Raw genomic sequence first — 22,923 nt, forward strand, 5'->3', positions numbered from 1 at the left:
TAACATCCGGTCTACTCAGCCGACGGAGGACCCAGCCCAAGTCGGCCGAGTAGGCTGGGTCTTTCGAAGGATGCAGACCCTGAATTGAGACACAGCGGATGTGTGTGTCTAGTTGTCGTCTCCGCCCTTTTGGTCTGCCAGGCAACAGCATTTGTTGCATTTTTCATACATGAAGTGGGGGTGGAGGAGTCTGGCAGGGGGTGACTTGCTCTTTAAGAAAAACAACACCTAATTAATTACATTTTATTTTTCAAATTTTTAGGTCTTTAAGGCTTTTTAATCATAACCAATTAGAAAACTCTCAAGGCCCAGAATAAGCATAGATAAAAAGTCTGTTCTAATAGCCATCAGGTTTAAATAACTAAGATAATGTTATTACTGTTTATTGTTGTTTTGAGGGTCATTATATCAATGTTTCAAAGTGTTTTGTTCCGTACAATTTAAAGTAAAAAACAATCATCTGCCGAAATTAAGCATTCCAGTTTGAATACAGGAAAAACATTGGCCGTTTATCAGTACTCAGGTATGCTAGTATGTTCTTGTGTACTAGTCAAGTATGTTGTTGGCAAGGACACAAAAGTCTGTTCTACCGAGTACAGGAGGATGAGGACGTCAATTGGAACATAGCCGTACTCCGTTGTTTCCTCGCAACAAGCGCTGCTTCTTGCTATTGAAGGTGAGCTCAAGTCGCCATTGTTCTGCAGCCAGGTCCTCTTGGAATTACGACCCTGTTTGCTTTGCTTTCCATACATTCTAACTAAACACATCCGAGTCAACAGGCGTCGCTCGCGCGCTCTCCACTCAGCTTCAACATCGAGTTCTCAATCCAAGATGGCGTCTCAGTACTACCGGGAGATGCAGGACAACTTCAAAAACAACAATAAAAGTCGGGAGTTCCAGGCTCATTCAGCGAAAGTTCACTCGGTGGCCTGGAGCTGTGACGGCAGGAGACTGGCTTCCGGTTCGTTTGATAAAACTGCCAGCGTGTTTGTCCTGGAAAAGGACCGTTTGGTGAGTTCCGGTTGTTTCAATGATGTAGCGCGCCAGCAATGACGGCGCTCTGGGTCTTGGCGTGACCTGCTGGCTACCGTCATGGTGCGTTGGGTTGTGACTTGTGATTATTTTGTGGCTCAAAATAAGCCGGAGAGTCGCTTCGCAGTCGGATCTCCTGCGTTGCGGGGGACACTGGGCGACCCTATTGTGAGATTCGTTGAAGGGTGGACAGTCGCGATTCAGGTGTTGTTCTTGGAAGGAGGAGTTCTGTGGTTGCTACCCGGTAGCTGTCTCCGTGTTTTTTGGTAGGTAGACGTGTTCGAGACAGTGGATGATGTTCTTCTGCGGTTCCGCGCGCATTTTTCTGGGTGTAATGGGGGTTACTGTATTCAGTCTGGTCGTGTTGTTTAGTGTGTTTGTGGCAGCCTCTTGGGCGTCTAGCCTGCATCACCAAAGACAAAGCTAGCTGCTGTGTGTATTTGCTACGGCTAACATTAGAATTTTAACTGTTTTCCACACCGGTCTAATCCCATCATTAACAGTTACAACAGAGTAGATAACTGGTCGTTTAATAAACGGAATGGGTTTACTGAGTTAAGTCATTTTAATATGAAATGCCTCTTCGCTGTAAGAAACCAGGAGAATGAGATTCAGGCTGCATTAGAAGACTGTCACCCTTTGGCACATTGCCATTGAGTTAAATACAACTACTGATGACTTCTATAGCGTTTTTTTATATCCTGCTTAATGTGGCTAAATATGTTCAGGACAAAGTTATAAAACTAAACTTCATGCATAAAAGATGCAAGACTGAATCTGCATTTTAAACAAAACATTTTAACAAAGTAACTGAGTTTATTCAGTTAGATTTTTTTCCCACCAGGTGAAAGAAAACAACTACAGAGGACACAGTGATAGTGTGGATCAGCTGTGCTGGCATCCAACCAACCCTGACCTTTTTGTCACAGCATCTGGAGATAAAACCATTCGCATATGGGATGTACGCACCACTAAATGCATCGCCACAGTCAACACGAAAGGTAGGGTGATCACACCTGTTGGAGCTGAAATCTGACCCAGCAGTGCTTTGAACAGATAGACGGTCACATCTTCAACCAGCACTGGTCTGGGTTCTATATTTCTGCTGTTGCTTTTCCTCTCACTTTTGAACAGTTTAGGGTGAAGCTTACAGCTTTTTGTTTTTGTAGTTTGGGGGGGGGGGGGGGGGGGCAGTAATATTTATTAATGTGTTACAAAAGGATCCACAGACATCAGGACTAGTTTTCCCTGTAATTGTTGTTTTTTAACTACAAAGTTATTTTAAAGTACAAATGTACATCTTTTAACATGTAACTACATAATGAAAGGCGGCTGGGTAAATAATTGACTGGAACAATGCATTGTCTGATATTTTCTTATTTCCTCAGTAATCGTTTATCAACCCAGCTTGTGCAAACCCAACCAATCTCAACAGGTTTTTTGATCAGATGGAAGAAGAAAAAAACACGTCAAACAAAAATATTCTGTCTAGTATTAATTTCTGCAGATTTACACAAAACCCAAACATGCTGAGCTCTGGTTAAAAACTTAAACAGCTGCAACATTTAGGCCGTCTTATTGTTTTAAAGAAAAATATGAGGAGGAAAAGCTTTACTTGAACTAGTTTTAAAATACAGTTTGAGAAAATAGCTTGGAGCCAGAAACTGAAACCGAAAAAATTAAATGTTTTCCAGTTTATTTTGGGTGATGACATTTAGAGGCCGACTGATATATTAAACTTTTTCTATATCAGCCATCGGCCGAAATTATTTATAAAAGCTGATAAAAAAATACAATAAAATCAGGCCAACTGCCCCTATTACTAGGATGAAGATAGGACTCAAAGGACCCCAACACACCGTTTTTTAATGTTTTGAGTTTGTTTTATATTACAACTTCAATAAATAATTAAGAGATTCATTTACTTTATGCTGCACACAGTGAGTGTTCAGTTGTCTTTCACAATCAATGTGCTGCTAAAACATTTATATATTAGCTTTAATAATTGGCTTTAGATATCAGCCATTGGCAACAAAATCCTTTAAAAATCTGTATCAGCAACAGCCTTAAAAAACATGTCGGTCAGCCTCTCATTAAAGTACTTTGATACCATGGGTCGTCATTTGTACTAGAAATAGAGAAATTAAATGTTTTTGTCTTATTCTAGCAGTTGAAATTATGTTGTTCAAAAATAATGTGTTTTTTTTTTATTGTTTATTTTGACTTTAGGAGAGAACATCAACATCTGCTGGAGTCCCGACGGTCAGACCATTGCTGTTGGGAACAAAGACGATGTGGTGACTTTCATCGACGCCAAGACGCATCGCTCCAGGGCGGAGGAGCAGTTCAAGTTCGAGGTGAACGAGATCTCCTGGAACAACGACAATGACATGTTCTTCCTCACAAACGGCAGTGGCTGCATCAATATTCTGAGGTAGGATCCAAATGAAGTACCGTATTTTCACGACTATAGGGCGCACTGTGTTATAGGGCGCAGCTTCAGTTACGGGTGTCTTTTTGGTATTTAACACATACAAAAGGTGCACCGGGTTATAGGGTGCAGGCGCGGCACGTAAAACGTACCGGTAAAACATCTGTGCGGGCTCGGGACTCGAAACATATCAGTGCAAACCAGACATTGTGAAAATTATAAACAGCCAAAAGCATGCTTCACTTTACTGTTCTAGTCCTGGTTTAGACCTGGTTTAGAGCGCACGTGCACTTCCTCATTGCGTGCGCTGACGGCTCGTGCTCTTCTAATGGGCTCGACACACGGGAGGCAACTTCGCCTCTCCTCCACTCATTTTCAATGAGACATGCGCGACAAAGCGATAATCGCGGGTCTCCCTCCTACTAAAGCCGGGCGTACACCGGGAGTGCTGCAGGAGGCCACACAGGGATTTATGGGGTTGGATGAGGAAAACGAAATAAAGAAAGTAAATCTGTGTTTTGTGATCAGTTTAATTTGACATGAACACGACAAACACGCTTTCTTGACAATCTTTGTGAGTAAAAAAACGTGTAGAAATAAAACGAACAGCGTGTGTTATTAGGGAAATAGCGGGCGAGCGGTGTTGATGCATGGTTGCGCATGCGCCGTGAGCGGTTCTGGTACTTTTTGGGTCACAGCTGCTCGCAGCACCGTTAGAAGCGCTGATGCGCTGTGTTGAAGTTCAGAATGTGTTTACCGGTAGTTGGTGGATTTAACCACATAAACTTTCCACATGAACAAAATCATATGTGTGTTATTAATAGGCCTAAGAAAATAGTGTGATTTGAATTGTGTTTTATTAACCCTCTGGGGTCCATGGACGCGTATCTGCGTCTTTTGAACAGGTCTGATTTGGGATGCTGTAGCAGCAAGACTCCACCTCCCTGAGTTTCGGTTTCAATTCAGCTTTAAAAAGGAGATTGTAAACTATACCCGTTTTTAAATTCTGTTAATAGGCAACGTAAAAGCGGAGTTATACAAAACTAAAAAAACGACCTATTTTTAGACAATCTGATAACTTGTCAAAACTAGGGCTGCTCAATTAATCGAATTTTAATCACGATTACGATCTGAGTTTTGAACGATTATAAAAAAACAAAACAAGCCGATTATTTGCTCCTCCCACTTGCGCTGCCCTGAGTTGCAAATGAAGCGCTCCTCCTAGGGTGTTGCCAACTTGGCGACTTTGACGCCATTTCTAACAGCTTTTCAGACCCCCTTCTTGACTTTTTAAATCTTAAAAGTACCTAGCGAACACCTCAGAAACATCTCTGGTAACCCTTAGCTACTTTCTGGATAACTGTCGTCGACATTTCCTGAAGGTTAGCTAAACACTCCGCCTGCACTCCGGACCGTTCTTCAGGACATTAGGAAAGGGAATGATGCAGTGATGTGTCGGTCGCTAAAGAAACGGCTCTCGGAGCCGGCTCCTTGTTGGAGTAACCAGAGTGAGTGGCACACACACCACACCTGCGGACTCCTGAGCCGCTAAAAACAGCTAAATGAGCACGTGCGGTGTGCTAAACACACGTGCAGCTTGCCCCGATTCCTGTGAGACCGGGTTGGGAGGTGGGGGGTGCAGCTGTGGTTGGGACAATTATTACATTAACTGATGGACTTGTAAATAAATAGTTTATAAATAAGGTAGAAATAAGTTCCTCACGCTGATAAATAATAACTAATCTCTCTGAGGACACGGTGCTAGTGCACTCTCCTACAGCACCTTGACACGACTCAATAAATGTTATGTAACATTTTGTGAACATCAATTTGTTTGCATTTATTTGTTATAAAGGCTGCTGTATAATTCTTGCAGTCAGTATTTGCAAGGTATTGGTATTTGGGTCTGTACTGGTTAGACTTAAATGAGTTAAACCAAGGTCTGTAGCCCTTGGGTCATAGACTATGAGCTATAAGTATATTGGTCTTTTTATACTGGGAATCAGGAGTTATTGTAGTGATCATTGTAAAGAAAAACTTGGTTGCTCAGCCATATTGTAAAACTGGCTGGCTGGTCATATTGTAAGGAGAAACTGTCTTTACTCAGTTTTATTGTTAAGAAGACTCAAAGGTTGTTTTCATCGATAAACTGACGATAATATCTGAGTGTCTGTGTTTCAGTTCAATGAGGAAACCAGTTTGACGATTAAAAGTTTTAATTCTTCAAATTAAACTAATGATTTTGAAAATTGACAAACAGGAAATAACAATCAACATTACTTTGTGGGACAATCTTTAACAGTTGATATGCTGTTCTTGCTCAAATAGACCTTCTGTCGGTGAATGAAGATTGAGTGTGATATGATGTGATTATGGATGCGTGTGTGTGTAAAGTGTCGTGAGAATTGAACATGAGGTGAGATGAATGCGTGTGTGCATCTGATTTTGCTTCAGGAAGAAACAGATGTCTGAGTGAAAAGTGATGGTTTGAATAAACTTAGGTTTAGTTGGAAAAGATGCATCAAAACGCTATCTGTCGTGTTTTGCCTCACCGAAAATCGGACCCTCTGTTGGACCCGGGACGTCACTAGGATGTTTCATCCAGGGCACCTTGGCTGGCAAAGAAGACAAAGATGCGCTGCGAACCGGTCCAGAGTTGCCCTCGGTACACGTTGATGGTAAAGCGTTTTGTCGACGCGCTTTCTTAAGTTAATTCACTCAGAAATCAAAAGACTCAGTAATGAGTCTGCGTTAGAAGTTGCGATTCAGCTATTCTTTCTGGCTGACAGAAACGGCGTGAGAAGGGGGGGAGGGGGGGGGGGAGAGAGTAACGAGCCAACAGGCTCTGTCCCCCCTTCAGGTTTTCAGGTCCACTCTCTTTCGTTGTCCAACACGAACTGAAATCATGAGACTGAAACTTACCAAAAACCTTTCTCTTCTCAAAGCAAACGTGTGCGTCATCAAATGTGTCTGGAGTTTACTGTGGGAAGATGTGTGTGGGTGTGTGTGAATGTTTGTGTGCTTGAGTGTGTGAAGTTCAGTACCAAACATTCTCAACATTATTTAAGAATGGATTCATTAAGCCATTATAATTACCCCAAAGCATAATAGTCATTCATTTGATTAAACACATTTATAATGAGCAAAATGATAATGGTTACTTTAACATTAAAATCAAGAAAAAGAAGTTTAAACTTTATGTTTTGACTTGGTCTGGGTACAACTCATGGAAACACATCTTCTGGTAGACTGCAGGTGGCTGATGTTATGGTTTCCTCCCAGACTCGCTGGCGTTCAGGTCTTAATCTGTGGGTGAAAGTTCTCAATGACCCAGCTTTGACCTAGCTGCGTCCAGCACCACCTTTGTGACAGAAAACCCATATTTCCTCACGTTACATCATCTTGTTTCTTATTTTTGTCCTGATTTTGCCCTGAGCAATTTTATGACTGAATAAAAACAAATAAAATCAGCATAAATAGAAAAATCGTCCTAAATAATCGTGATCTCAATTTCAGTCACCATAATCGTGATTATTATTTTTGCCATAATCGAGCAGCCCTAGTCAAAACAGCAGTTTAGTAATCCGTGAGAGGGAATGTGCTCGTGAACATAAAAAACCCACAAAAACATGAGATCCTTTTGCTGTTGGTGGAAGTCTCACATATTCAAATGATAAAAAGGATCATTATGTAGCTGAGAGAGAGAGGAAGGCTGCACGAGTAACCAGATGTGCGCAAAAAGGAGCCGCTTTGCGGGGAAAGGAGTGGCGCGAACGGAGTACAGTGGGGCAAAAAAGTATTTAGTCAGCCACCGATTGTGCAAGTTCTCCCACTTAAAATGATGACAGAGGTCAGTAATTTTCATCATAGGTACACTTCAACTGTGAGAGACAGAATGTGGAAAAAAATCCATGAATTCACATGGCAGGATTTTTAAAGAATTTATTTGTAAATCAGGGTGGAAAATAAGTATTTGGTCAATAACAAAAATTCATCTCAATACTTTGTAACATAACCTTTGTTGGCAATAAGAGGTCAAATGATTACTATAGGTCTTTACCAGGTTTGCACACACAGTAGCTGGTATTTTGGCCCATTCCTCCATGCAGATCTTCTCGAGAGCAGTGATGTTTTGGGGCTGTCGCCGAGCAACACGGACTTTCAACTCCCTCCACAGATTTTCTATGGGGTTGAGGTCTGGAGACTGGCTAGGCCACTCCAGGACTTTCAAATGCTTCTTACGGAGCCACTCCTTTGTTGCCCGGGCGGTGTGTTTGGGACCATTGTCGTGTTGGAAGACCCAGCCACGTTTCATCTTCAAAGCTCTCACTGATGGAAGGAGGTTTTGGCTCAGAATCTCACGATACATGGCCCCATTCATTCTGTCCTTAACACGGATCAGTCGTCCTGTCCCCTTAGCAGAAAAACAGCCCCAAAGCATGATGTTCCCACCCCCATGCTTCACAGTAGGTATGGTGTTCTTGGGATGCAACTCAGTATCCTTCTTCCTCCAAACACGACGAGTTGAGTTTATACCAAAAAGTTCTACTTTGGTTTCATCTGATCACTTGACATTCTCCCAATCCTCTGCTGTATCATCCATGTGCTCTCTGGCAAACTTCAGACGGGCCTGAACATGCACTGGCTTCAGCAGCGGAACACGTCTGGCACTGCAGGATTTGATTCCCTGCCGTTGTAGTGTGTTACTGATGGTGACCTTTGTTACTGTGGTCCCAGCTCTCTGCAGGTCATTCACCAGGTCCCCCCGTGTGGTTCTGGGATTCTTGCTCACTGTTCTCATGATCATTTTGACCCCACGGGATGAGATCTTGCGTGGAGCCCCAGATCGAGGGAGATTATCAGTGGTCTTGTATGTCTTCCTTTTTCTGATAATTGCTCCCACAGTTGATTTTTTCACACCAAGCTGCTTGCCTATTGTAGATTCACTCTTCCCAGTCAGGTGCAGGTCTACAATTCTTTTCCTGGTGTCCTTCGAAAGCTCTTTGGTCTTGGCCATAGTGGAGTTTGGAGTCTGATTGTTTGAGGCTGTGGACAGGTGTCTTTTATACAGATAATGAGTTCAAACAGGTGCCATTAATACATGTAACGAGTGGAGGACAGAAAAGCTTCTTAAAGAAGACGTTACAGGTCTGTGGGAGCCAGAGATTTTCCTTGTTTGAAGTGACCAAATACTTATTTTCCACCCTGATTTACAAATAAATTCTTTAAAAATCCTGCCATGTGAATTCATGGATCTTTTTTCACATTCTGTCTCTCACAGTTGAAGTGTACCAACGACGTAAATTACTGACCTCTGTCACCGTTTTAAGTGGGAGAACTTGCACAATCGGTGGCTGACTAAATACTTTTTTGCCCCACTGTAACAACAAACAATTGGACAGATATTGATGGTAAACTTCATATTTTGGAGCGATCCGGACAGATATATTGTCTCTGCAGTTAAGTAGGCTTTTATTAGGCTTATATAAAGGATGATGAGAAGGATGAATGTCCACCAGACAGTTCAGATAGTACAGCTGGAAGAAGAGGACGTGGACGGAGACTCACAGCCGGAGTCTGAGGCAAACAGCGAGGATGTTGATGACGATGAGGCAGATCCACAGGTCTGTCTTCGCTCACGTCCGCACGTTCACGCCACACCCCTTGTCTTTTACCACGTTCGCGTCTCACAACAACACAATAGGCGCACCACACCATAGGGCGCGGTGTACATTTGAGAAATTTTAAGACTTTTAGGTGCGCCTTATGGTCGTGAAAATACGGTAGCTCTTTTTATTAAGTTTTGTTTGGCTTTCTGTTTTCTGCAGCTTTTTTTCCCCAGCCATCAGTGTTCTAATTGATGCTAATTAATAATAATTAAAACTACACACCATGATCCGTCAGAATAAATCGCCCTCTTTCCCAAAACAAATACAGATTTTTTAAAATTCAGGTTCTCCGGATTCTTATTGACATCTGTAGTTTTTAGTTTTACTGGTTCTAATGAGCTAAATGGAGCCAAATCATTTTGTGCTGGTATGACTTATTTATATTCCTCCAATATAAGTGTTTGTTTTGTCTTAGTTATCCAGACCTGAAGCCCATCCAGTCCATCAACGCTCACCCGTCCAACTGCATCTGCATCAAGTTTGACCCCATGGGTAAATATTTCGCCATAGGAAGTGCAGATGCCCTCGTCAGTCTGTGGGATGTGGAGGAGCTGGTGTGTGTTCGCTGCTTCTCCAGGTCTGTTTGTGCTTCATTTTTCACAGAAAACAACTCTCTCTCCATTTGGCTCAATAAAGTTTGGATATTTACTTTTGTTCTGTTGATGCTGCAGACTGGACTGGCCAGTGAGGACACTGAGCTTCAGCCATGATGGGAAGATGTTGGCCTCCGCCTCTGAGGACCACTTTATTGATATTGGAGAGGTGGAGACAGGTGAGTAAACAACTGTGTGCTGTCTCTTCAGTGCACGTTTTAGGATGTGTGTTTAGGTATTAATATCATTTCTGTCTTGCAGGTGAGAAGCTGTGGGAGGTGCAGTGTGACTCTCCAACCTTTACAGTTGCCTGGCACCCAAAGAGGCCCCTGCTGGCCTACGCCTGTGATGACAAGGAAGGAAAGTATGACAACAACCGCGAGGCTGGCACCGTCAAACTGTTCGGCCTTCCCAATGACTCCTGAGGTGGAGCAGCTGTTCAGGATGTTCTGTAGAAAGGAGGAAAAGTCCTGAACAATACTGAGGATGAAGAACTGCAGTAACCTCTGTAACCAGCAGATGGTGCAGCTGTATTTAGCTTCTGAATCTGCTGACATCATTCCTTGTTTTTGTACACAGTTCAATCCAGAACACCTCCTGCTGTATTATAGTATTTTATGTAAAATAAAAGGTTTTTGGTAATAAAATGTTTTTTTATGTAGCCTTATTTCTTTTGGACATTAAACCTCATTTATCTGCCAGCACCATTCGCGGATTAAATAAAAACAATTAAATGGATGTAAAACAAAAGCACAAATTAAATATTTAGAATCCCTTAATATCTGCTTCTATATTTGGGCCAAACTATTGACTGAGTTGATTTGAAATGCCAGCAGAAAATGAGATTAAAAGCTGTTCAAAACCCTTTTTCTGGTTACATAAATCAAAGCTGGTTGGGTTTTATTGTTGTTGCCCCACACATTTTAATAGTAGCAATTACATTTCAACAGGAGAGTCATTTTGACTGAGCTTAAAACAGACATCAAGTGTCTGCCAGACTTCTGTCGAGGACCTTCGCCCGGACATACGTGCACAGCGTGAGCCCAGAGGAAGACTCTGGTCTGGGCCGGTGGCTCTCGTTACTCAGCGTCCGAGACCAGCAGGCCCACAGAATGCTTTGGTAACCCTTCCTTTTACAGTCTCTTAATTACTAAGTACTTACATGGTAAGTTAAAGTGTATTATTGTGTAATTCAAGTGTATTATTGTAATAAAGTGTAATTATTGTGTAAAGCAGTATTTACTGGAAATTATTAATAAAAATATAAACTAGAATTGAACCTGAGTTACATGGTAATAACTGTTTAAGAACTCAGAAACGATAATACATTTTTATTTACTATGTAACTGCCATGTAAGTACTTAGTAATTAGGGGACTGTAAAAGGAAGTGTTACTGATGTTTTTGCCTAGCAGCTTCCTTTCATCTTTGCAGGGGTGACACTGAGGTCCACACCTTCCTTTTTTAATTTGTTTATTCCTCCCCAGGGCTGTCAGCCAGATAAGAAAGCAACAGAAGAGACAATGAGCCCAAACTGATGCCTTTGGAGGAAGTATCTTTTGACTTATCAATATTCATCAGGAACTGAGCCCACTGGGGTTGTGCTCAATAAGAATTCCCTAAAGTGTGGCAATACAAATGACTAAAAAGCCAGATGTTGCATTGATGTTAACATCTGAATTAGTTTTATTGTTGTCAGTAAAGAGAAACATCTAAATACAGTTCCTACAGACTGTGCAGAGTCTGAGCAACTTTCAAGCTCAGAATAAAATCCATGTCAGGTAAGATGTGTGATGTCTGTAAAACACAGATCAGTGACTTGGTGGATCTGATGGTAAGAAAGTTTCTGTTTAAAGTCACGCTATCTGGTCGGAGAAAAGTAAATTAAACAAAACTGTCCAAATGTACTTTCACTTGGAAAGTTTGGATCTGGATGGAGATCTTAGAACTTGACTAAAATCCTCTGATGAAAAGGATGTCAAATACTCACATCAGACATATGCTAATATGCTTTATTCACATTTTAAAGTTACACGTTGAAAAGGTTTAAAAATCTTCAAGTTTTAGTTGAATACTTAGCATAAAATGACTTTTGTACTTTCAAAAGAATAAAAAAGATGTCAGGTGGAAATGGTAACTGGTTGTGAAATAACCAAAGTGATTCTTCACGGCTCCTACGATCCGTTCCGAAGGATTCAGCTGGTCATGAAGGAATAAACATGAAATAATGAAATCCTCACTCCATGCCTTCTCGGTTCAGTTGAGTAGAAACCACAGAAATGATGGCTCCATCCTTCTCAGGCTGTACTGGTTACCATGGAAACCAGGATTCTAGTTTCAGCATCATAAGGGATAATTTTGAAACATTTTCATTTTTATAAAAGTTAAACATATTTTCTACCTCTTCTCTTCCTGAACAGCCTCTGTTCAGAGAAGTTGCATCTGTTTGTTTTAGTGCCAATGACATGACTGCTAGTCTGAGCTCCGGCAAGATTAAAAACTAGTTTGAGGAGAACACGCAAACTCCAAGTAGAAAAGCCAGAGCTGGGATTTGAACCTGCAGCCTTCTGGTTGTGAGGAAACAGTGCTTACAGCCGCACCACCATGCAGCTCAGTTTTAACTGCAGTTCCCCTTCGAGGAAAATGCTTCTCTGCAGTTGACCCATCCCTGAGGAGCAGTGGGCTGCCTTTAGTACGACTCCCAGGGGTTCAGTGCCTTGCCCAAGGATACTTCAACACTACCGTGACCTAGGATCAAACTACTCACCTTCCAGTCAGTGGACAACCACTAAATAAGCATCACGTTTTCCTGAAAACAATGGAATTGAATTAGTTTGTGTTCTAGTGGCCTTAAAAGCTAATCCTAACCGTATGTTTTTGGGTTTATCATTATGGTGTTGAATTTTATCAGCTTTTTATTAACGGGGTCAACGTTGTTAGAAAATAAAATGTTTGCAAGGATAAAATCATACAGAGGTACCAAGCTGCATAAGTGCTGCATCAGAGAGAAAAAAGCTACACCACTGTATCAAAAATAAAGTTAAAACATATTTTATACGCTCTGGATGTTTCATAGTGTGTGTGTGTGTGTGTGTGTGTGTGTGTGTGTTACAGACCATTCTTGTAAAGGATTAAAAGGCAGACACTGCTGTGGAAGTTGTCAAAAAACTAAGTCTTTTGTTTAAATTTAGGTTTGGTTTCATTTTTCAGACTTAATTGGAAACACTATTTTTTCCTGAATATTTAATGATTACATATCAGTCAGTCAACATTATTGGGAGTTTGTTAGAGATGGCAAAAACAGATTAAACTCATTTTATTAATATTATTATTCTAAAATCTGAGTGAGTTCAGTCAGAGCAGACATGGGAACACTGCTGTGTGTTTGTTCAGAGATAAGTCTTTCAAAGCCAATGTGCAAATGAGATGTGTCAAGCACCTGGAATTGAATTTGGCGTAGCAGCATGGTGCTGCTGGATGGCCCTTGAGCGTGTCGCCCCATCCGTCTCCTGTGATCCCAGCTGTTATTTATTGTCGCTCAGAGGGAAAGTTGGTCAGTCAATATCCATGGATGTAATTGCTAACAAACATGTTGGGATGATAGATCAAATCTAGCTGCCTGTGGGGTCTCCCCCACCAGTCTCCACTCATACGACAGAACGTCTGTTAGATTTTGACTCAAACAATTGAGTTAAAGCTAAATATAGGAGAGGAATCAACTTGTTTTAATTACAATAATGCCACTAAACAAACATGTTCATAACTTTAGTGTACTTCGGTGTTAGTTTTTCAAAGCTATAATTTACCAACACTTTGCAAATCCATTGTTAGCTGCTTTTTATCACTAAATAGCTCACATTTTTATTAATAAAGTCCTATTATTCTTTGAAGGAGCCCATAATACCAAGTGCCTTTCATACATTGAGAAGTTGTGAAGTCATACTTTCATGGACAAATCTGGAAAATAACCTGCACAATCTTGCTGTGCTTTGCTAGCTCCAGAAAAATGTGTTAAACTGTGAGTATGTAGATTACTCTCAGCTTTGACGCTGAAGCTTGGTGAATTGTTGCCGTTGTGGAGTTTTCTCATTTTGATTTGCTGTGGTAGCACTCCTGAATGGTGTTGATTCCAAATTATAGTCCGTTGTAAAATAATAAATATACTAATTATAATGTTGAAAATACATTAAAATGTTAATCTTTCACAAGTGAATAAAACCCTGCTACTGACACATGTTAGCAGTGACGGCCATCTTGAATTGAATCAACTTTCAAAGATAATCATCGGTTGCGGTTCATCCAGTGATAACTTTTAAAGAGAGACAATAAGCCTTTTCACAGTAGATGTTTTATATGTTTAAGAAGCCATCTATCCATCCATCCATCCATCCATCGTCCTCTGTCTATCCGGAGTGGGGTCGTGGGGGCAGCAGCCTAAGCAGGGAGGCCCAGACTTCCCTCTCCCCAGGCAGGGCCAGCTCCCCCGGGGGAATCTCAAGGAGTTCCCTGACCAGCTGAGAGACATAGTCCCCTCCAGTGTGTCCTGGGTCTACCTTTAGTTCTTCTCCCGGTTAGACATGACCAGAAAACCTCACCAGGGAGGCATCCAGGAGGCATCCCAACCAGATGCCCGAGCCAGCTCAACTGACTCCTCTTGATTCATTCATGCACTCATTAACACACCTGTGTTCTCTCTAATCTTTAGTCAAAATTTCTGCCAATAATTAATAACTGACTAATTTACAGTGTCTGGTTTTATCGATGAGCTGACCAACCAGGAGATGACTTGAAGGGAATCCAGAAAAATTGTACAATTTAATCTTTCAGACTAATACAGACTGAAGTTCTGTGCATTTAACCCTCTCAGGCTCAAAATAAGTTTTGATAAAAGGACGAACAACTAAGTCCTTCAGGAGTACTTCTGAGTTAAAAAATGCTCATGAAATATGTATGTGGAGTAAACAGGTAGGTAGGTTTTAATGTTGCAGATCTGCAACGCCTGCCTCCAGAGGGTTAACCCGCACAATATAAATAAACTGTCTTTATATTAAACTTTGTTTCTGCATTCATTCTTTAATTTAAGATTTTGCATCTTATCTTCCAGGTGTTTCTTTCTTCCCTTTATTAAAAGCTCGCCACACTTGCATGTTTTGCATATTTGTTGCCTTTCTTGGATGACAGTTGGAACCTTGCTGTCATGTTTATGTTTAGCCAGGTTGTGGACAGATGTTGCTGCTCAGGCACATCTCAGCTTTGCTGCAGCAACGATGCTATCTAATCTCATTGCTGCTGAGTGTGATTGATGCGGACTGTAACTTTGATTTTTGCTTTCCGTTGCACTAGTACAACTAGCATTAACTTTTATTATGTTTTATTCAAATTTGCATGTAGAGAAAAACAGAAAGAGTTTGCTGCCAGTTTTCAATGGGATCGATATTCTCATTGGTTGAACGGCAGCTTTCCCCTAAGGTAAATCTTTTGTCTTAATCAGAGCTCAGATGTGCTCCTTCATGGCAATCAATCTGTTTACATCCTAATGTTTTCAGACAGTGTGTTTGTGTGTGTGTGTACGTTTCAAGTGAGGTCAGCTGCGTGCAGAGGGATAATCAGACCCACCCGTCCATTTGTTTCAGTCTAAATTAATTATACTCCAGATCAGTTAAAGGTCACTTCCGCTGTTGTGATAATTGGTGACTGGAGGCATCATTGATTGGTAAAGTTTGAGTTAAATCCCAAACCATAACTCTGGTTTAGTTTTGCTAAATATTTAAAACTACAGTTTTATATTTTTAAGTGGTAGCTTTCACCCGAACGTTGGATTGATTTATGTAAAACACTGTACCATAAGATCAGGAGGAAATTCTACAGTGAAGAGTTTCTGCTAACGTTTAAAGACCAAGTTCACTTGTTTTTGGTTTTTTTCAACACATTTGCAGTGGTCTCTACTATAAATGCATGCCTTGTTAGTCGATCTCTGTGAGAAAAAAAGCTCTGGCGCTCCATTTTCAGGTAGTAGAAGTTAGTTAGAGGATGACAGGATTTGGAGATTAACCCCTACTTCACACTGGAGGCATCAGCAGTGCACAATGCATTAAGGCTGATTCATGCTTCTCCGTCTGCGTCAGTGCGGAGACACACAACGCCATCATCCGTCTTTGCGTAGGGCTCTGGCAGGTACGCAAGTACGTATGGAGTTGAGCCCACTTTTTTAAACATCCGTCAAACGAGACGGATTACGCAAGCTTGTGATTGGTCAGGACGCGGCTGTCGTCTACACCGCCGCCATTGCGCCCTCAAAAACATAAAGAGAGCCGAGGATAACTAGCAGCAGACACGGAGAAGCTTGAAGAATACCTCGCGAAAAAACTCTAAAAATATGAGCGTTTAATTCCCCCGTGACTGGAGGAGTGAAAAGATGCGCAGCAAGCATTTTATTTGTGGACGGAAATGACAGGAAACGTGGGTTTAGAGGTGGGGAGCGCATGAAGAGGTGGAGGAGAATGAGAGACAAATATGTCCGTGTTAAAAAGTCTCTTGTATACAAAAAACACGATATAGACACACTATCTTGGACCCATACATGGCAGGATACCACAGAACAGCGCTACGCCCTCTGTTGTCCTGCCGGGCAATTGCTTTGCAACACTCTCCAGGAGACGGAGAAGTATGAGAGCAAAACGCTTCCGTCGATCCGTGTGTGTCTGTCCCTTGTGGAGCTGACGGAGAAGCATAAACCAGGCTTTACTCGTGGGTTTTGCTGTGTGCCAGTAAACACCAGGAGAACCTCAAACTGGCTTCTCTGCTGTGCTCCCTCTCAGGACTCGCAAGATCACAAAATCCATAGAGACTTCAAAGGTCACAGTTTGTTTATGCTATCCGCCATTAAACTAAAAATGAGGAAATCACATTTATTAAGGTAAATGATAAATGGCCTATATTTAATATAGTGCATTCTAGAGTCCTGGAACCCCCCAAGGTGCTGTACAACACAATCAGTCATTCATCCATTCACACACACACATTCACACCCTAGTGGGTCATGAGTCACATTGTAGCCACAGCTGTCCTGGGGCGCACTGACAGAGGCGAGTTGGCCGAGCACTGACGCCACCGGTCCCTCCGACCACCACTAGCAGACAGGTTAGGTGTCTTGCCCAAGGACACAACAACAGTAAAAGACTAAGTGGTGATCAAACCACTTAACAGCTGGAATGACATTAGAGGAGCAGACAAAAGAGCTACAAGAAAAAGAAGAAAATATCATTTCTATAGCGCCTCTCAAGATGAAAATCACAAGGCGCTTCACAAAAACAAAAAAAAATGTAAAAATATAAAAAAGCATTTAGAAAATGTTTAAAAACAGATTTAAAATTAGCAAAAATAAGCAATTGCAATTTTAAAGAAAAAATGTTAAGAAAGAGAGAGAGTGAACAGGAAAGAGGGAAATCAGTGGATCCTGAGGAAGGTGGAATAGGTGGGGAGAGCAGAATAAAGAGAGAGGGGTTGAAGAAGGTCATACAAAAGCCAGCTTGAACAAGTGAGTCTTCAGCTGCTTTTTGAAGGAGACCACTGAGTCCACTGATCTCAGGCTCAGGGAGAGAGAGTTCCAGAGTCTGGGGGCCACAGCAGCAGATGATCTGTCCATAGCAGCTTCAGACCCATCTCTAAACTTCTGTTCATCTCCAAGATCTTGGAAAAGGTTGTGGCTAAACAACTCACAGCTGCTCTTGATGAACAGAACATCTATGATAGCTTCCAGTCCGGTTTTCGTAGAGCTCATTCTACTGAAACAGCTCTTCTTAGAGTCTCTAATGACCTTCTGACTCACAGTGATGCAGGGGACTGTTCTGTTCTGGTCCTGCCGGACCTGACTGCAGCCTTTGACACTGTTGACCATCACCTGCTACTGGAGAGGCTGAGAGACTGGGTAGGCCTATCAGGATCTGCTCTGGAGTGGTTTTCCTCTCATCTCTCTGAGCGCTCCTTTTCTGTGGCCGTCTCCAAGTTTAGGTCCTCCACCACCTCTCTTACCCATGGTGTCCCACAAGGTTCTGTGCTGGGGCCTCTTGTCTTCCTCCTCTATCTGCTTCCTCTTCAGCACATCTTGAGCTCCTTCAAAGGAATCTCCTACCATCTTTATGCAGATGACATCCAACTGTACATCTGCTTTAAGCCCCATGAGATATCTAAGTATTTTTGTTTTTGTGAAGCCCCTCGTGATTTTTATCTTGAGGCGCTATAGAAATGATATCTTCTTCTTCTTCTTCTTCTTCTTCTTCTTCTTCTTCTTCTTCTTCTTCTTCTTCTTCTTCTTCTTCTTCTTCTTCTTCTTCTTCTTCTTCTTCTTCTTCTTCTTCTTCTTCTTCGTTTAGGGTCCCGTCGGTCTGCCTGGTTATTTTCATATCCATAAATGCTATGCTGCCTTCTGTTTCTGACTCATAAGTGAACTTTATGCTGCCTGTTTCATCAATGTTATTCAAGTGCTGTGTTAGTGTTTCTGTTTGTCCTTTTGGTATGATTTCCAGTATGTCGTCTACATAGCGTTTCCATAATTATATTTTACAGTTTGGGGGGGCAGTGGCTATGGCTTTTTGCTCTAGGTCTTCCATGAAAAACTCGCACAGGGTGGCTGATAACGGGTTACCCATGGCGAAGCCTTCCAGTTGTTTGTATATTCTGTCATCGTATGTGAAGTAAGTGGAGTTAGCTACCAGTCCTATCAGTTGTGCTATGTCATCTGCTGTAAGGGTTGTTCTTTTGTGTAAAGTCTTGTCCTGTCTGATTCTGTTAACTACTATGTTTTTTGGGTTGGTGTCTTTGTGAACAGAGATGTGACGTCATGTGAGATGAGTATGTCGTTATCTTCTATTGTAATCTTTTTTAGTTCTTTTGCCTATTCTATACTATTTTTGCAATGTTGATCTGTGTTACCTAATAGCGGGCTGATGATTTTGCTGATTTCTTTTGCAATGCTGTATGTTGGTGTACCTATGTGTAACCACAATAACTTCTGACCCCATTTCCGCCATTCCCTTTATTGTGGCGGGAATGAACCCTGTATAAGTCCCGGGTAAATCAGCTGCATGTTCCCTGCTTACCTGGCTGCTGTTCTGCCTATGGTTGGCATACTTGTCAGATATTGACAGATTTTACACTGCATACTAGTTGACAGCGTGCAATAACCTGGCAGATTCATTCATCTTTACACCACATATTTTTTCGAGCTCTATTTTGGTTTCCTGTGTTTTATTCACACAATCAGGCTCCATAGTCGAAACTACTTCTGATAGCTCACTGTCTATGAAGTTGCAGTCAGGAGACCTGGTCCTTTACCATGTTACATATGCTGTGTACCATTGGTCTAAGTGGGGTGTTTTGTTTGTGTATTTTTGGAGTTCCATAGACTCTTGGTGTTATGTTTGCTGTAGGAATCCAGTGTTTGTACATTTTTTCTGTTATTTTGCCATTTTTGCAGAAAGCACAATAAAGAGGTCAGCCGTAACAGATCACTGCACAAGAGAAAACCATATAATCGACTGGAACAACACAAGGATCATAAACACCGAACAACAGAAATACAAAAGACGGATAAAAGAAGCTATTGAGATAAGGAGACGTGGATGTGGGACCATGAACAGGGATGATGGAGTTTACACATTGGATCGCGCATGAGACTGCATCATCGGAGAGGGGAGAGCGGGCAGCAGAGGGCGACAACGTCCTCTGCTGCCCGCGGATAAACGGAGAAGGAAGTGACGCCCTCATCAGCGTCGGCCTGACGAAGTTTGCAGCCGCAAACAAAACGTTGCAGGAAGAACCTTTCTGTGATTTAAAAAGAACTAAAAGATGGAATTGCGTAGAATCCTTACTAAAACCATACTTATGCTCAGCAAAAAAATGTTCTTACGCAAAGTAGGTTTGCGATCTATCAAACATGGAGTACGCACAGCTGCACGCAATCTCTGCTTCATGAATCGGAAACTATCTACAAATGTTCTCAGCTTCTTTTTAGTCACATCCCGCCCCCACCACGCCCACTTACTGCCATAAATAGTCAATGCAAAGTGCATTGTGGATCTCATGCATATACATAAGCCGGCTTGTTGCAGCGCTCCACCAATGACACGGTGACCGTAGATCAAGGCAGATCAAGGAAGCGCTATTTCACAAGCAGAAGTTGAGGTGGAGAAATGAAAGGAAGTGCTTTTGCAAAACAAATAAGAGAAAATCCACGGGGTGGCACAGCATTGCTGAAGCTGTCAAGAAGAAGAAGAAAATATAATTTCTATAGCGCCTCTCAAGATAAAAATCACGAGGCGCTTCATGCTGAGTTCATCAAAGAAATCTGTGGTGGACATGAGAAAAATGATCCAAACAGGAGTCGAACCCAGGTTAAGGTCACACACGCTAACCAGTCAGCCAAACAGGAATCTCCCTTGTCCATGTTGCCAGGGCGCATCATGAATCTTGTCACAGTGACAGGACACACTGTCACAGACGAATGACATTCTGTCTCAATCTGTCCCCCTGCTGATCTTCTGCATCCCGTATTCTGCGCTTCAGTGTGTGTGTGTGTGTGTGTGTGTGTGTGTGTGTGTGTGTGTGTGTGCGCGTGCGCGCGCGCAGATGTGTGTGTACGCACGTGTGTGTTTGCGTGTGGGAGGTCTTGTTCTGTGTGAAAACACAGCAGTACAAGTGATAATGCTGCAGGATTTCATAATTTTATACTTCTCAGCAGCAGCACTGCAGGTGCTCTCCATGTCCAAAATGTGCATAAGCCAGGTCCTTAGTCAACTTAAAGTTGCGCACATTTTCCCGCTAAGTTTTCTTTCACGAATACCAAAGTCTGCATGGAAAGTTGCTTACGCCGTTTTCTGACCCCGTTTTGTGCGTAAGCAAGCTTGATAAATGAGGCCCCTGTACTACTGACACATGTGGAGACAATATCCGGTATGGATGAAATAAATACAGACACATAATGTTTAAAGCAAGCTGTGTATATGCTCAGCAAGCCTTCTGTGAATAAATGAAGCAGCAGTAAACTCAGAGTTTATCACAGACAACAAAGAAAAATGTCCAAGGTTATAATTTGTGATTTTAACCTGGAGGGGAAGAGCAGCAGGACGCAGATGAGTTCTTTAACTAGAAGTGCAAGAGTGCAGCTTTTCTTTGTGGAGAAGCATCAAACTGCTGACAGCAGCTACTACGCTTCGCTGGCTTCACCAAATGCTCTGGATTAATACCAGCAGCTCCAACTTTCAACCACATCAGTGCACATACGAGGAGATGCACCACAGCAGAGAGGGAGGAAAAGTTCTGCACAGCATGTCATTAACTCCAGTTCCACAGTTTTAGTTCTAAGTGCAGAATTAGAAAAACCTTTATTATCATGCTGTTGTATTAAAACTGGTTAGCCATTTTGGCAGGAAGAGGAATAATTAAATAAAAACAATGAGTAAAATATTATCAACCAAGAATCAAATAGAAAATAAATAAACAAAATGACCCAGTGAGGTTGTTTTCTTGCTATATCTTTATAACAAAACGCATTAGATATTACAGGTATTACTAAAAAGGTGTTATTTATGTCAAACAATTTCAAATTTGATCTAACCTCTAACTCATTTTACAAACAGTAAATGTTTTCATTACTACTGTAGGGTATTACTACATACCAGAATCACACTGTTTGCTATCAGTTGTAGATTCTGAGAATGATCCAAACGAGTTAACAATGAAGCTTCTATTATATATAAATATCTAGGATATTATATATATAGATAGAAGTTCATACACTAACCTGTTTGGTCTATTTTAAATCCAAAGATTAACGTTTAATTTAAGATAATTAAATTTTATAGCAAAAGTTTATTTTTGAATCAAAAGTTAGGAATCTTTGCTTTTTCAATAACCAGAAATATTTATATCCTTCTGTGTTTCATTTCAAAGAATGAGGCAAGGTTTAAAAATGAAGAATTTATTACTAACAATTTTAAACTTGACGATTTGAAACGACAATTTAAATGACAATTAAAACTGACAATTCATGGATGACAAAGGCAAACTTGTGACTGAATGAAAGCTAAATTGAAAATACGAGTTTGGATGCGTGGATGAATTCTCAGAAGGTTTCTTACAGAGAGAGAAGAGTGTTCTGGGTTGGAAATGATGGTTTTGCAGCTAACTGTTGTTACTTAGAGAAACAGCATCAAACGTCATCTGTCGAAAGTGTCTACCTTACCCAGTTTCCGGAGACCCCCTTTTTGAATCCGAAATGTCAAGTGGAGATGATTTCCTCTGGGCACGAGGATGGTAGAAGGACCTCAATGCGACCAAATCAGTCCTGGGATGTCTCCGTGGGTCACACGACTGATGAAACTATTTGCGTCTCAAAATCAATAACTCTGGAAGAGTTTTTGCATCAGCTGGCTACAGTTACGTTTATTCGTAGCTATTCTTATCGGCGTGACAGAACAGTAGGTGGAGGTTAGGGACGGCCGTTCCCGTATCCTAAGTGATGGTGGTTGGTTAACGAACTGGCATTTTGCGCCTGGAAAGTTAGTTTAACAAACTCCTCAGAACACGCCCTCTCAGAGCAAGAAAGCTTTGGTCATGAGTCAAAAAAAAAAAAAAAACACATGTGATGGCAGTTACTCTTTACTCTGGATAAACTCTGTGTTAGATGGATAAGGTGGAAGTTGACCTTCTGATTTGCTGAACGCACATTACTGATCATCAACCATAACCATAATTATACCCAAAGCATAATAATTCATTTCAGTAATTAAAACTACATTTATACTGAATCAAGTGATTATTTATGATGATTATAATAAACCTCAATAAAGTCAAAGAGTTTATTAAAATCGTTATTTAAATTATTATCGTGAACTTGAAGTGTCCTTCTTCTGGGACGGAACAGCAGCAGATAAAGGATGGTATTCAGCAGACATCAGTACTCCTCGATTAATCTGTGGAACTAAAAATTACAGTCTGACCCAGCTGGGAAAATGTGACCTTTGTCACAAATTAGAGGCCCTTCATGACACTACACTACCCAAAGCTTCCATAAAAGGGTCAAAATGACCTGCATTCATTTCCTATGGAACAACAGTGGAACACGTTTCTTTTATCTGTTATGATTATTTACGTATTATTTATTGATTGGGGTTTACATTTATGCATTGATCAAAGAAGAT

At 41.4% G+C, this 22,923-nt stretch overlaps 1 protein-coding gene across 1 annotated transcript; it reads left to right on the forward strand.

The window, feature by feature from the left end:
* Nucleotides 1-756: 756 nt before the first annotated feature.
* Nucleotides 757-10,376, forward strand: thoc3 (THO complex 3). Its single transcript, XM_015952046.3, has 6 exons — nt 757-1,011; nt 1,877-2,033; nt 3,262-3,466; nt 9,548-9,709; nt 9,804-9,904; nt 9,987-10,376. Exons 1-6 carry the CDS (start codon nt 832-834, stop codon nt 10,148-10,150), a joined length of 969 nt encoding a protein of 322 aa, XP_015807532.1. The 5' UTR covers nt 757-831; the 3' UTR covers nt 10,151-10,376.
* Nucleotides 10,377-22,923: the final 12,547 nt, after the last annotated feature.

This window comes from Nothobranchius furzeri, chromosome 1 (genome assembly GCF_043380555.1).
Source record: "Nothobranchius furzeri strain GRZ-AD chromosome 1, NfurGRZ-RIMD1, whole genome shotgun sequence".
Lineage (NCBI taxonomy): Eukaryota > Metazoa > Chordata > Actinopteri > Cyprinodontiformes > Nothobranchiidae > Nothobranchius > Nothobranchius furzeri.

Coding starts and splice junctions, on each gene's coding strand:
- thoc3 (XM_015952046.3), top strand. CDS start 832: ATGGCGTCTCAGTACTACCGGGAGATGCAGGACAACTTCAAAAACAAC. Junction 3,467..9,547: donor GGCTGCATCAATATTCTGAG/GTAGGATCCAAA, acceptor GTTTTGTCTTAG/TTATCCAGACCTGAAGCCCA. Junction 9,905..9,986: donor TATTGGAGAGGTGGAGACAG/GTGAGTAAACAA, acceptor TCTGTCTTGCAG/GTGAGAAGCTGTGGGAGGTG.